Raw genomic sequence first — 16,043 nt, forward strand, 5'->3', positions numbered from 1 at the left:
TACAATCCCTCTCCCTATAGTAGGGTAGCAATGCCTCCATGCTCCACCCTTCTGCTCTACACAGGCATAGATGTTTTCATCGCTACTCTTATTTATCTGTTTTCAGGCCTTGATTTATTACTGTGAAGCACTAACCCAGCCCAACCTCCAGCTGCAGAAAGCAGCTTGCTTGGCTCTAAGATACCTCAAGGTAAGAAACAAGGAATTCACTCTGGCACTTGGTTTTACTTTAAAGAAAGGACATCTGACAGGTACAAACAACAAAATAGAAATTGCAATAGCAGCAGCAGTAGTGGGTTTTGGTTTGGATTGCTGCACTGCATCCTTTTACAGATACTGTGCTGTTTCAGAACAGTTTGGAAGCTTCATTGCAAAAACAGCCAGGCTTTGTGATGATGACAAAGTTTATCTTTTGCATATTATTTTTTCCTCCCTCTCATATTGACTTTAGGAGACTTGCTTCCATATCATAGAGAAAAAAAAAAAAACCCATAGAGTACTGAGAGGGAATAAAATCCTTTCTCAGGATAAAATTAGCTGTAATGCATGTGGGTTGCAGCAGTAGAAGAGACGGGGAGAGACAGGTCACAGCTCATTTTGTGACAGATAACTGCTACATCTGGGCACTACAGCTTCATCTAGCATCTGCTACCATTTCTGCACTCCCTTCCAGGATGTGAAGGAAAAATGTACTTTTGTTCTGGCTGTATAGAGACATAGGAAACAGCAGCTGCCCAAGCCTGACTGGTATGGGACACTGGGACAAAAAAACATGTTCTGTGAGACAGACCAGCTGCAGACTGACTATTTTTCCCTCAAAACTGTCCCCTGGAGAAGACAGCTCTAAAATGTAATTTCATCCCAGCCAGAACTGATGCCATCCAATAATACATAATCCAGTATTATTTAAATATGAAAAAAACTGTTTTCCCATAAACAAGATGCTAGCAGGCACCCCCGAGAGGCAATGGTGAGGAGCATTACACCTCTACTATGTGCAGGGTGCAGTGGGGGTTTTGATCTGTCAGGAAAAGGCAGACTAGGAACCAGTCATGGGAACTGGAGCGAGACATCTTTAACTGGAGCAGTGTCGCTCTGGTGCAATTTGAATAGTGAGAATGGCAATTCCTGGGCAAAAAAACTACTGAGGAGAAGTATTGTCATTTGGAATCTTCAAAGGAAAAGCCGAAGCCTTTCTGGGAGATACTATTTCAGAGATGGGAATGCTACAACAGATAGGTGACTGCAGATGATCTAACTCACTGGCAGTCTCATCCTCATCAAACCACGTTGACCACACAAGGTCACACTGTAAATCTCTGAGAGGTTTTGCAGATTGTGGCAAGCTCTGTGTTGCTGTGGCCCCATCACTCATAAGCATTCAAGCTGTAGTCACCATTGTACACCCATCGCAGACCTGCCTCAAGCACAAGCCACCATGCTGAGGACAGGGTGGTGAGATTTAGTGGCTCTGGTAACTAAGCCCTCATTCAGAGCACCATAGACCAGACCTGTGCCCCTCAGATACAAATACTGACTCTCTGGCTCATCACCTCTTTCACACATCTTGCTGGGGCAGTACCTGCCTTTCCTTTCACTCATCTCTCTTCTTGTCATGTTAAATAGTTTGCCAGAGACACTATGACAGCTGCTCTCCCCAAAGGCCTGACATTTTTATAGCCAAGACCAGGGATATTCCTTGCTTTCTTCCAAAAATAGCAGAGGCGAGGCAAAAAGGTGGAAACATTGGTGAGTGCAGGTGTTGGTAAAGAGCCTGCGATGAAGTGACTGGGCTGACCAGCCATCGTCCCTGTGGACACAGATAGGCTGGAAAGAACAGCCTCTTCAGACCCACCAGGCTTGACATGCTCACTGTGAAACTCATTCTCTCAACACCTGTCTCCTGGTCTTCTCCCTGCCATACCCTTACCTTGGCACATTTATGGCCTTGTCCCATGGCCCATCACCCAGCCTACAGTCAGAAGCAGCAGACGTAGCTGGTCAGCCAGATTTACACCTGTAGCACATAGGGTAGGAAATTTAGAAAGAGTTCAGACTGACAGCAGAAAATGTGCCTTCTCCTAGTAGATGCTCCCCCTCAGCGAAACCCCATTCCTCGTCTCTCCACAAAGGCCCTTCCCTTGGAGTAGGAAGGGCAGTGCAGAGGATGGTCTCTATTTCCATGCAAGGCTGTGAACTAAAACCACAGTGTACTATGTGGTGCCAATGCTGTTCTTTTTGCACTTTCCAGGCTACTGAGAGTATTAAAATGCTGGTCACGCTCTGTCAGTCTGACAATGAAGATATCAGAAAAGTGGCATCTGAAACTCTGCTCTCCCTTGGTGAGTTGCCTGTTTTAGAGCAGTATTTCATTTTTTTTAACAGAGCAGCATGTAAGACACGTGAGTTATACAAACACAAGACTCTAAATTGAAACAAAACTTCACCTGGAGACTCGAACCAGTTAGAAAATACATATTATTAAAAGAATTCCGTATGAAAATCATAAAAAGAGAGAGATTGAATTCTGTGAGTCTGTAAGGGGAAGTAGAAAAGGGAAAATAGCAAAGGAGAAGACAATCAACAGAAATAATTTATAATGAATCTGAAAACCAAGCAGCCTCAAGGAGGCAGGGTGGGCACACTGCCTGCTGCATCTAATACACCATCCTTTTGGGGATCCCCTCCTATCACCCCTGTAGTGCCATAGTTACACTCTCAAGTGCCATTAGGACTGCCAAGGGTTCATTTAATCTAGATTATTTTTATATGCTTAGTCAGACAGACCATAGCCTGTAAGTCCTCCTTCACGCAGTACCTCAGGCACCTTGCATTGACCCTCATTTGTCCCTAAGACAACAGATACCCTGTTTATTAACCTGTAATCTTAGCTTCAATAGCAGCATGTGACTGCAAGCGTGGCTGCAGTTGCAAGGCACCAGTACTTCAGTGGCACAGAAAAATGGTATTTTTCTGGCATTTAGGCAAGGCATAAATTTCTACTCTGGACATATGATTTTAGTCTGTGATTTTAGTTATGCAAACTCTTCAAGTATACTTTCATTCACCAGTTCAGCAGGAATTCACTCTGCTGTTGGACGTGTTATTGCTCAGGTTATAAAACAACTAGCCTGGGCACACTTTTGAAAACGCTGGAAGAGCGTACTGTCATTCTTCTAGACAACATACAGAGACCATTTTGGTTCCTAATGGCCAATTCAATGCACTAAGCTCACTGCTATTTTCAGGTGCATATAGATGACAGTATCTAAGAGAAAAGGGTTTAAGTGACACAAATAGTTAAATTTAGCAAATATACACCGCCTCTTTTTCAGGGGTATATAAGTGGCTAGACTCACTTCTTTGAAGTGCCAGGAAGCAAGCCATAGGTAAACTTTATATTGTCCAAAGTAGAAGTGAATAAACATCATCTGCCTCAAGTATATCACAGCTGCAGCTGAGACCTTGACAAGCACTGTAGGTCATTTAGTAAGACAAGTGTACAGATACTGTCATCTAATCATACAAGCCACATCTGTTTGTTTTGCTCTAGATAAACCCAGCAAATTACATGAGAAAATTAAAAAAAATAATAATTTGAACATTCAGAGCATGTTTAATTTTTTCCAAGTAATTTCTGAAGTTGCCTTCAACAAGATAAATGTTAAGGAGGGGAAGAAGTTACTGGCAGATCAGTACTTTCTAACAGCAGAGAATTCAGTATTTTAAATATTGTGGGGCATTGATATAATACATTATTATGCTTCAACATTTTGCATTCAGGTGAAGATGGGAGACTGGCATACGAACAACTCGACAAATTTCCCCGGGAATTTGTTAAAGTTGGAAGCCGCCGCGGAACTGAAGCAGCCACGGCTTTTTAGGTGGAAAAGAACCTGACTATATTTAACAAGCATTAAAGTAGGATGGAGCTGCACTTCAGCATGGGGAGCAGAAGGAAGACTTTGAAGAATTCTATTATAATGTCTCAAAATGTAGCAATTTACAGACTTCTTAAGGAAAAGCAAAATCCAATATCCAGCTTAAGGGTTCCTATTGGCTCCTCCTTGCAGCTCATGATGGAACAGTTTGGATGCTGAGGAACAATACTTTGATTTGTAACAAATAATGTAATTGCAGTTATTCAGCCTCAACAAACTTCTGCGAGTTTTTAGAATTTGGCGTCTTCATATATTTTACTATTACATTTACTTCCTTGAAGTTGTCGTGAAAGCTTGAGGTGTGCGATACCGTATCTAACACGGACAAGTAGACGGTCACCTGAGCAGGACAGCAAAGCAGCTTTCTCTTCAACACTGAGCTAAGCATCTGCTACCATGCAGTGTCCCCAGCAACACTCCAGCAGCAGGGAGCACCACTCGGCTTTCTCAGTGTTGTCTCAGTAATGAAATACAGAACAAGTTTCTTCAAGTTTTGCTTCCAGAAACAGCATGATGTAAACCCTGGGAGGTGTCACTTTGGTGACTCATTCTAAATGCCTCCACTGGTCTTTTATTTCCTTTCTCCTGCCCTCCAGCAACAAGCCATCATTAATCCATAGATTTGTGAGGGGGATCAAACAATCATGTAGGTTTCTGAAAACTAAATGAAAAGGTGAAGTGCATTTATTTATTCTGAGAAGGACTGAATACAGCTAATGGCACAAGTCTCCAAAGCCATTTGGTCCTCTAAGTTTGAGGCAGGATTGGATTTAATACACTCTAATTAGCAGATCATAGTTCCTACAGAGTGATTTCAATATAAAGAATGAGAACAAACTGAAATGGACCTCAGAGGCAGAAATAAACAGAGGGTGAAGTAAATGCATTCCCCCCCACCCACTCACTGCAAGGATGACAAACAGAAAGTGCTTCAAATTGTTGATTACCAGCCTTAAGTTAACAGAGGAGGTGAATAGAGTTTAACAGAAGAGTGTTCCTGTACTGTGTTTGTTATGCATGAAATGCTATTTAGATGTCAATTAAAAGTATCCAAATTTGCATAGACTACATAGAAAAGATTGCAAACAATTCGCATCAAAAGGAAGCCTTGTGCGCCAAACACATTGGCAGGCAGGGGTTGTTTTGGGTTTTTTACTGTGAATGTTACAATGTACATATCTGTATATTTATAAATATATATATTCTTCCTTTAATTAAAAAAGTACGTTTTGTACAGTTCAAAATGCTTACTTGTTTACTGAGGCATATAGACTTTTTGCAGAAGGTGAAATAACCATGTTAGGGTTTTTATACCACACCTATCCCATCAGCTGAATTCTTCCAAGGTGTCCTTTTGTACTGACTTTTTTTTATTATTTTTTTGCTTTTAGTTTCATGGCATTTGTACTCACCATATTTCCTATCACATTTAAGTTATAATAAAGATTATTTTTAATTACTAAGCACATCAGTCCATATGTATAGTCACTATTTCTATCAGCAGCCTTTCCACTGTGAGGCTCATACAACCATCAAACATCATGCATGTTAGGGAGTTATATCATAGGTAGCTCTTACATCCATTATTCACAGCTGGATTTGGGGCAGACTATTAGGGTTTTGTTTAATCATATTAAGGGAAAAGGCTTGTAGGGAGTATTTGTCTTCTCAAGCCCAGTCACAAGACTTTGACAATCTCAAAACAGTTTAGCTAAATTATGTGAAATCATCAGCTAGATTCCTTACAGCATAGTTTGTTTTGTACCATATCAACTTTGTTAAGACTTAGAAGAACATTACTTTCAGATCTTACAAAAACATCTAAATTAGAGCAAGTGAGCAATACACATAGCAAGGACTACTGCCTAAGGGGGGGACAGAGAACTGCATCTTCTTGTGCAGGAGGAGAAATGGTACAATACTAGCTTGTGTTTTAATATACCCAACTCTTGCATTTTCATCTTTCTGCTGGCCATGAGGTAAGTGGCAAGCTATTTTAGTAACTGAAATAAACATGCAAACCACAAAAGTAAGAAGAGTAGAGATGAAAGTATAGCGAAAACTACTGCTTAGTTGTACCTGAGGTGAACCAAAGCACATTTTTTAAAAAGCCAGTTTTAAACAAAAATACTATCGTGGAAGCAAGGGGAGTACTGTGCCCTCTCAGTATCCCTTCTCTTGTTGCTTCAGTGTGCGTATGCAGGCCCTTGCTCCCGTCCCAGAGCATCAGCAAGAGGCATACACTATTTAAAGAGATGAGAATATGCTTATATTCCCCTAGCTGTCAAAAGCTCCTACCTGTAATACATACCATCTGTCATAAGCTTGCTTGTAGTTTGTGTATCACAACACAGAATATGATTTTATTAAAGCAAAAACTACAATGTCATCAGGTTGTAGGCACTACCTTCTGAACTGTCACTCTGAATGAGTTTACTTGCAAGCAACATTTCTAGCTACCTCTAGTGTAAGTTCGGAGCAAAGCAGCTTTGTGTATCACTCAAGATGCTTATGAAGAAAGGCTCCACAAGGACAAGCAGAAAATATGCTGAAGATGCTCCAGAACTGTTACCAAATTTTCACTGATTCCTTCTCCCCTTCTGTGAAGACAGACTCATCTCAGACAGAAGACACTCCTTTCCCTTTTGCAAATATTCAGGCTTATGGCACAGACCTGGGGAACAAAGACCTGTCTGTGGAGCAGAGAGCCAAAGCTGCAGAGAGCAAAAGGCTGATCACATACACAGGTACCATGTCAAATGAACCTTACATCTAATTATATCTTTCATCTCACTGTGGTTTAAATCCACCCTTTGCAAAGTTTATTAACCTAAAGTGATCTGCTACTCCATTATAACCATTAAAAACCATGTATACAGCTCATACAAACCAGACAGGAGCAAATACTGCTCAAAAAAGTAAATGAGGAAATTCACAGGAATTTTAGTGGGAACATTTAGCCTAAATTTATTTCCTGTTGTGGTATCTGAGACTGACAAACTTGAACCTGGGAGGTATAGAGGCTAAATTTCACTTTGAGCATTTTAGATAATAAAACAAAGAATCATGTTCTAACATGATTCATTACAACATATAGAAAGAGAATAACTCTTAAATTTGTAACAAAACCAAACAAAATCCCTCAAGTTTCTGCCATCAGGGTAACAAACCCTTGAAAAAGTGAACAAACCCTAAATCTTCTGAAACCAGAGGCAAATAAAACCAAACCCTATCCTTGTCTTGTAACTTAAGATGTTTTAATGCTCAGAGCTGATAAAGCTGCCCTTTCCTACCACATTAATGCAAGAGCTCTCCTTTGTGGAGTAGGAAACCAGATACATGGAGGTGAATGTAAGACAACAGATGCTTACCAACTAGCAAAGAAGGAACCAGCAGGTGGTAATTATAAAACCTTTTTTAGGGCTGCAGCAGGTTGACTCAGCAAATGTAAAGGTCTGTACCACCCCAGAAAAGTATGTTAGGAAAATGTTCCTGTACCAAAGTAACTCAGCAACAGTGCAGACCAGAGTTAGGGAGCCCACCAGGAAAAGTGCACTCAGGAAAGGGGTTTGACTGGTAGTTTTGTTAGTGGCTTAAGTCTTACCTCATGTTTTTCATGAGCTATGGTGGTTTTTACTAACCCTGCCATGATGTTACTGTCTGTTTTGCCTAAGAGATATAAACCTGTAGTGCCTCTATAGCACCCTAAATATAGCAGCAGTGTAAGTTAGAAGCATGAAACTCTGGGCAGCCTATCAGTAGGACTTCTCCTGTACCCAGTATACCTTCAGAAAAGGTATCTACTATACCTTTACCCTATGCTGCAGTCCATTATATACAGAATATTGCTGACTTTAAGCATTCAAAATTAGGAGTGAATAAGCCAGACTGTATCTCTTTAAATATGGACCCCTGCTTTGCTGATCTGTAATGGAATTATCCTGCTGATACGATCCACAGCACCCCACTTCAAGTGGCTGCAGTGCCCTCGGGGGTACAACAGAGGTATTATCACACCCAAGGGTTTGACCCCAAACATAGCTGGTCACATTTCATTACAGGCAGCTGTTGGCAGATCAACAAAGCAGCAGCAAATTAAAGTTTCTCAGAACACCATTACTATTTGCTGAACCACTTGTGTTATTACAAGAATGGAAAGAGAAATTAACAATGTACAATAAACACTTTCCGGTGAAGAAAGTGTTGATAACAATGCAATTCAGTCTCAAGAACAACAGAGCACTGCAAACACCACCTTGGCAGATCTGCAAACATGCTCAAAATCTCAAATCCTGTTCTGAAAACCTCCTCAGATGGCCCTTAAGGAAAAGTAAATGAACCTGCGTCATGCCTACCTGCAAAAATCAATGACCAACTTCTCTACTTATGCACAGGCTGCAACAGATGACAGTGCTGTAGGCTCTGATGTAAGCAGCACAATGCCAACCACCAAGTTAGTTAGTTGGCCAGCCAAGCAGTTATTATGGTCTAATTCACTCCACACATTGTCTTAAATACAATGGGTGTTCACACTAAAATTGTTATTTTTGCTAAACCAATTAGAAGTTCTTCCTCACACAAACCATCCACCCACCCCACAGTTTGCCTGGCTCTGCTAGTCCCAGCACAGCTGTTCCTTCCTGAAACATCTGACACCTGCAAATGGCCAATCTCCCCCCACTTCACTCTTACATATCTGAAATTCTGTTCCTGTTAGCACACATTTTATGGGAGAAGTGCTAGGACACAGTAGATGCACCCACTTCTGAGCAGCCTCAGGATGTTTCAGTGAAAGACGATACGGTGGCCATAGTCTCTGCAACGAAAAGGAGTCAGCATGCTGGTTAAGCTGGTGCACAAAAGCATTTATGACTTCTGGGAAAGAATGACATTCTGCATTAGGTTCCGGAACTGATTATTTTATCCTGCTAGACAGAATGTTCTCTGCGATTCAGCTGGATATAAAGTTTGTCTTTAGTGATGTTGATTTTTAGCTGTTACGTAGCTATGTTTCAGCTGCACAAGTCCCCTTCATTGGAAGGTGTAATCCTGTTTACAAAGTTGTCAGGAAAATATGATGCCTCATCTTGTAGTTACAAGATTCAAGGTGAAATGGGAGCCAGGAGTGTTACTTCCTACAATGGTTCTGACATTCCCTGAATGTCACAACTGATTTCAGTTGTGAAACATCTATCAACTTACTGACACCCACTGGGAGAGCAAGATACAGAAGGAAACAAAAGGTGCCAATCTGATAGCTCCATGGGTGTGTTCACACATACTCTGAAGCACCCATGTTGGTAAGGCCTGATAGATCCATTAACCAGAATCCTTCCAGTTATCTCTGCCTCCTAAAAGCCGCCCAGCTTGAAGCTCTTCACAAGATATTGCAATGGCCACCATCTTTTAAGCCTATCCTGGGAAGACCTTGTTACTTACATAATAACTGCTGAGTTCACTCAGGACTGGAAAACCTCCCCTTCTACCTCAGTGCTTTCAACTGCAAGTATTTCTCCTCTCATGGATACCAGATAAGGTCCTCAAAGTTTTAGAGTGTTTTTTAGTCCTGTAAACCCTTCAAAAATATTATCTCAGTAAAAAGGCATCTCATCTCTCGGTAAATATGCCGGAGCAGTACTTTGAAAACATTGAGTTTCCTTTCAGAATAGCTCTGAAGCACTGGCTGCTTTGTCTCCACCTAGTTCAGTTCTGTTACTAGGAGCAAGAACACACCACCTTTTCTTTATAAGCCAATAAGTGTATTTCTAAAAGAGACCATCTAATACCTTCTACTTAAGCTTTCACCTATACACCTTGGAAAAGACTCCCTTGAAAGACAGAGGTAATTATTTAAAAACCCCCAAAAACATAAATCTTAACTTTAGATCTTGACTTATTACACATTCTGGACTTTCTGAAGCCTCATCAATAGCACACAAGTTTTATTTTGCTTTCCCTATCTACCAAAACCACTCTGTTCTCCAAAATTCTGGAAATCTCTTAAGGACTTAACTGCCCAGGCACTGCCTAAAAAACTTGAAAGCTTCCATCTACAGTAGTCACAACTGACAAGCCTAGAACTAGCTATTCCCCACTCAAATAAGAGGCTCTTTTGGTAAGGCAAAGATTTATTTATCAACTTTCATGTATCATGTCAGATCAGATATTTACACAATAATTTTAAAGACAAAGTATTTGCATTTTATACAAGCAACTAAGTGCAGCCTGTAGTAGGTTTTCTACACAGTATCCAGATGCTGCCACTCCTACATAATTCCAGTTAAAAACATATGTAATGCTTCCACAAGCGTTTCTGTACCTGAGAAGTTTTAGTATATCCTTTCAAGAGGAAGACTGCAATTAAAAGCCACACACATAAGCCTATTTAAAGGGTTGCATTACAATTGCAAATTATTTGCTTCCTTTGAGGCAAGACCTGATATACTCTCCCTTAAGCCACATGGTACTTGTGATGGCCCTTCAGAAGTGCTGTCTGCATCATTTCCACAGTTAAGCTCTTCATTTTCTTGTTTGGATTCCTCTAGAGCCAGACTCTTTGTTGTCTCAAGATTGTCAGGTGCTTGCCCAGTTAGCCTCTAGAAAAGAAGACAGTGAACTTAATAGTTTTTCTACTTAAAAGCCAGTGAAATAAGACTGTGCATATTGAATTAAACAAACTAATTGTCTTCATTTGGAGATTGTTAATATAATTTAAACATTCCTGTCACAAAAATCTTAGACACGAACTCAAACTGCTACCTCTAACTCACAGACCACAGCTGCTTTATTGACTGTGAAGTCCTCCTGAGGTTATTCCATAGGACACATTTTATCTTAAGCAACCTGAAAATATGGGAAACATCTTCTCAAGTTAAATATTACTACAGTACTATAATAGGTTTAATTTTAGAAAAGTTATAACAGTTCATAATATTTAATCAGAGATAATGAAGCTACATTAAGTCTAGATGAACTGTAAGACCCAAGAGCTTCTAGCACTTGATCAAATTAAAAGTTCCTCACCTCATCTGATCCAAGGAAGAAAAACAGGACTGTAAGAGGCTGCTTGCTTGTTTGATGTCTTAAGGCTCATTAAAGCCTCAGACATGAGCAACTTACAACTAATAAGTGAACTTGACTGTTGAGGAACTGCAGAGAAGTTTCCAACTTCACTAGTTCTTTAAGTCCTTAAGTCATTTAATTACTGTCTGTGGGCTTATCACTAACAAGCAGCACTCCCTGAACACCAAAAAAAATTTCAAGTGTAGCAAATTAGTGGAGTCTTTCAAGACTGATCTAAATAATTGCACTAACTAAAAATTAAGCTGATCAAGTTTACTTCTTGATTAATCAAGTTGCTTGCAATAGTCTTCCATTTTGTTTCCACCCCCTCAGTCTAATCAGAGATTCAGGGCACTTGCCAGGCACCCAGCTTCTCATCCCTACAAAAACCATCTAGATGGTAATTTTAGTATCAAAGTTCCACAGCGATGTATTTATCACAGCTTCAGAGGCTGTTACAGAAAATCTACTCCTGGGAGAGAAGGCATGGAATCAGTGACAACTATCTGACCCCAAGGAATTCTCAGAGGAAGCTCTTTGAAACTTACAGGTTTGTGAACCCTACAGACTTTGTGCATTAGCCCTTCACAAAACTGGTAAGTCCCTGGTGAAACCCTGACTTTAAAGAGCATTGGAACAGTGAGAGGGAGAAGGGAGCACCTCTTTGTGCCCCTGTTTCAAGTTAAGTTCCTCAAAGGACACAGCCAGTACAAACACTTCATTTAGCCAGTAGCTACACACAACCTACTAAAAATTTGAATTTAAGTCATCTCAGAAAAGTGAAAAATGAACCCTTCCTTCCCTCATCCCCATCTCTAACATGCAAAGCCTGTTCTGTTAAGACAACAGGTTGAATCTCCCCTTCAGAAAACATTGCTCTTAGTACATTCTCATTACTCCTGTGAGTTCCAAGGTGGAAAAACTCATCCCCTAGAAGGGGCTTTATGCCTCTGGATTAAAGCAATCCTGCAGGAAACAGGTCAGACAGTAATTTAAAATGAAAAGTTGTGTAAACACACAAAACAGAAGTCACAATTCATTAAAAATCTTTGCTGGTTTCTCACATTTTCATCCCACAACATTAACTAAAAATTCCTTTAAGTACCTCAACCAAGCTGGTCATATAATGCACATGTTCAGCAAGGGACATTAGCTCTTCATTTTCTTCTTTTAGGCGGGCAATTTCACCATCTTTCTGTTCGATTTCTTTGTGCAACTGAGTTGAAAAAACAAGGTGTTAAAACAGGAAGACAATATCCAGTGGTAAAGTTAATTGTCTTTCACTAGCTACCTTTTCATTTTCTTGAAGCACTTCATACAGAGCCTTCCTCCTTTCTTCAGCCACTTCTTTCCAATATTGAGATGAAGGACTTCCTGAAGTAAGAAGCTACAATAAGTCTGTGCTAAAACTGAACTCTTGAGATCACCTTAAGTATACAAGTGTTCTCTAAACTGTGATAAGAGCTCACTATGTAGTGTATTCTCAGACATTAGCTGTAAATCTACAACTAAAGACAAAGTTACAGAAAACAGATACTCCACTGTATTAATGGCTGTACAGGCAGAGGCTTCAAGAAGCTGCTTCAAACATTGCAGCAGACTTTGCAAGATGGTCATATGTGCAAGTGTCAGTCTTAATGTGTACTTTGTAGAAGACCTAAGTCTTATTTCCAAGTCACTGTCCATATTGGGCTTAACAGTTCGGAGAAACTGCACACAGCACACTTGGTCAAAACAGTCTTTCATTTCAAATTATGAGCCACTTAAAAGCTCAGCACCAAGCCAAAGTAACAAACTACAGGACTTCTTAACACTGCAGCACACAATGGTTCTCTGCTACTAGTTACCATAAACATTCTTAAACATTAGATATCTATACTGTATTTACTATACTACCAAGGATAAGTATCAATTCCTGCTAGGCATTGCAAAAAACACCCATAAAGCCCTTATCTAACTGATAAAGGAACTGTGTTTCAAAGTTAATAAGGGCAAGAAAACATTTCAGGAATTACCACATACCTTTTATCATGAGATCTACAGCTTGAACAACATCATTCATGTTCTCATTTTCTTGCTCCTTGTTTACAGACACCTCAGCTTTACAAGCTTTTGAGGTGAACTTGTTATTCCATAGTTTCCTTCTGACTGAAGATTTCTTCTGCATAAAACACAGGCAGGTTTAACTTCAGAGCAACATTTCAGCTTTTTTAAAAATACAAACTTTTAAGTCTGTTCACTCATAGCTGCAAGTAAAGTCTTCTTCAGTAGGAAGCCCTACTTCCTTCACATTATAGTTCTAGTTTACAGACATCTTCCTCAATACCCATAGGCTTAACAAAAGAAAAGTCTTATACATTTTCCAGAAATACTCCAAAATTGCTTGGTTTTAATATTGTTCATTACTCAAGTAATAGTAACCTTAAGTTGTATGACACTACTTAGTGGATTATACATATTTTCCAAATCTATGTCTTCAGTTAAAAGTTCAAAAGCATTTCACTGAGCAGAAATAACTACACATCTTTTAAACTCATACCTCATTACGTCTGCCAACCAGGCAACCTGTTGCTGAAGGCTGAATCATTTTAAGAGTCCGTCTTGGGGCAGCATTGCATGTGGTGTCTGTGAGGTATTTCTGAAAAGACAAAAGCTTCAGATGGTTGCCACTCTCCTCTACACGAAATGAAACTTAGGAATTTGTCTTGCTTCCATTAATGTAACCCACAGTTCATCTTTTCAAGACAAAAAGATGTCATGCCTATGCACAAACCTCATAATGTCTATATGTCTATGTTAAGGCTTGTGTTAAGAAAAGGATCTAGTTATTTGTAGCAGTGACAGATCATAATCACATGAAGCTATGCTCAGTCCCTCTTAGAACACCCTTACCCTACCTAAAGGAACTTGAACAGGTCTTATATCAAAAACATAGCCAGTTACATTGCAGTGACACAAGAACTTTAGCTGAAGCTCTTAAAGTTGCATTTGACAACAGCAGTATTAGACTTCGGGGGACAGAGACAAAAGAAACTACAATTGTAAGTTTGTGGTGCAATTACACAGATCAGGCAGCTTTTTGTTACCTGTGAACAAACCCTGAAGTGGTGACGATTTGAACAGATGTGCTGCTTAGATTATCCATTAAAATGGATATAAAGCTTCCTTGCTTCGATCCAGACAGGCTATTGTTTTGTATACAGTATGTTTATCACCCTTCCTGTCATGCATAAATAGCCATTTCCTGCATTAAAGCTTTCTGATAGGGTTGGTTACACTGCCACCACGGGACAGCAAACAATGGCAGACAACCAAGCAAGAATAGCCAGAATACAATGCCACAGCAGCGTGAGAAAGTTACCGATTCACACTGCACTTCATATGACAAGAGTTCCCACGGCAGTTTCTGCCACCAATTATCCTACTGTTGAACTACAGGACAAACACTAACTGCTGTGGGAACAAGAATCACACCGTGTGACAGACACTTCTTGCTGCTATTGAAGGTTAGTTAAGTATACTCTGCCAAGAAATTATTGACTAATACCTGAGTTAACCCACTGAAAGTGCAAAAGCCACACTGTGGCATTTATACCCTACAGTCACTCTAGGGCAAGATTACCATGTGTATTAATCAGACTTATGAATTGGCAATCTTTATTAATACCAGAAATTTCCATTACAATCACCCTATCCCTCATGAGAGAAGGCTACTAGCCTCTATTTTACATGGTACTTGTACAATTCCAATTAGGGTCTACATTAAAAAGTCCAATAAAAAGATTCTGGACTCTTAACAGAAGAGACTGGAATAGATATAAACTGTAGTTAACTTATTAGTCACCTCTTAAAAACCTAAATCCTTCAAGCATTTCACCAATTCCAAAGCAGCTATGGCTCATGAGCGTGACTTCAGAAACAGAACTACCTCCATAGATACTTCTGTTAAAGCATGCTCAAGTCAAAGCAGATTTAGCTTAGTAAATTCACCCCTATAAAGGGGCAGACTACAGAACCCACTCTACAACTCCTTAGCAGGTAGACTGACACAGTAACCAAATCAAGGCAAGTAGCCAACACCTAAAAAAAAAAATCACACGGAAAGTCAGCAAGCTCAGTGTCAAAGTAAGAAGGACCTACTGAGCAATAAGAAAAGTGGTCATAAGCCTGTATGCCCAAGTAGGACAGCATGTTCCCAAGCCACACTAACTGCCAGGAGGTTACTCATGCCAAAAGGACGTAAGCCAGGTGGAAGCACACTGCAACAGATCCCTTTGTACTCCTTCACTGGATATAAAACTTGTGTCAGAGGGATTATTTCCCGGAGAATTGAGTACAAACCTCAGAACAAAGCAAATTCTATATTTGAGATACTCTTAATAAACCTTATCTTCTACTTCCTAGCCCTTATCTGCTCCCATATTCTAGCTTCAAGATTTTAAAGCCTATACCTGCAAAGATCCTGATGATTCTTCTGCACTCAGTTTTTCTTTCATTTTGGAATTCATAGGATCACTGGAAGAAAAAGTAAAAGAAAAAAATAGTAATATCCGGCTGCAACCGAAGTTCGAGGTCAGTCGTTACTGAATATTACAGTTTCAGTTTATCAACTCTTGTGATTCAGTTATGAATCGCGTGCTCAGCAGGCTCTTCCAAAGCCTGTGGAGCCCCTCTTTGGGTCCCGACCCGAGACAGAAGCTGCAAGGGCGCTAGAAAGGCAAAGCCCTGAAGAGACACCCCGAGCCGCCGCCATCAGCGCTGCCACATTAGCCCACCACAAATCAGAGCCCCGTTAAGCTTTTCCACGGGGACGGCGGGGTGGCACAGACGCACACCCAAGATGGCGGGGGGGGAAGAAGGAGGGGGCACCTTTCCGTTCCCGCCAGACCAGCCCGCATCGCCCCGCCCCTCTCGGCGGCGCGGCCAATGGGGAAGCGAGGAGCGAGCCCGCCAACACCCAAACGCGGCCATGAAAGCCTAAGGCCCCCCCAATGGCTCAACCGAGACGGAGCGGAGCTCCCCCCAACCTCACCACACATG

At 40.6% G+C, this 16,043-nt stretch overlaps 2 protein-coding genes across 4 annotated transcripts in view; one reads left to right on the forward strand and one right to left on the reverse strand.

Moving 5' to 3' along the window:
* RIPOR2 (RHO family interacting cell polarization regulator 2) overlaps positions 1-5,407 on the forward strand; it is a 109,682-nt gene extending 104,275 nt beyond the window's left edge. For all 3 annotated transcript variants that reach the window (XM_026842101.1, XM_026842100.1, XM_026842102.1), the window contains 3 exons: positions 107-190; positions 2,252-2,342; positions 3,784-5,407. In XM_026842101.1, the coding sequence (XP_026697902.1) occupies positions 107-190; positions 2,252-2,342; positions 3,784-3,884 (276 nt within the window). In that variant the 3' untranslated portion in view covers positions 3,885-5,407. The remainder of the gene's footprint in view (positions 1-106; positions 191-2,251; positions 2,343-3,783) is intronic.
* Positions 5,408-9,794: 4,387 nt separating this feature from the next.
* GMNN (geminin, DNA replication inhibitor) lies at positions 9,795-15,814 on the reverse strand. The gene is made up of 7 exons (XM_026842134.1): positions 15,779-15,814; positions 15,455-15,518; positions 13,543-13,641; positions 13,026-13,164; positions 12,295-12,377; positions 12,109-12,219; positions 9,795-10,537 (listed from the first exon to the last, which is right to left on the reverse strand). Exons 2-7 carry the CDS (start codon positions 15,509-15,511, stop codon positions 10,340-10,342), a joined length of 687 nt encoding a protein of 228 aa, XP_026697935.1. The 5' UTR covers positions 15,512-15,518; positions 15,779-15,814; the 3' UTR covers positions 9,795-10,339.
* Between the last annotated feature and the right edge of the window lie 229 nt (positions 15,815-16,043).

Source organism: Athene cunicularia (genome assembly GCF_003259725.1).
Source record: "Athene cunicularia isolate RWA chromosome 2 unlocalized genomic scaffold, athCun1 chr2_part1, whole genome shotgun sequence".
NCBI classification, from domain to species: domain Eukaryota; kingdom Metazoa; phylum Chordata; class Aves; order Strigiformes; family Strigidae; genus Athene; species Athene cunicularia.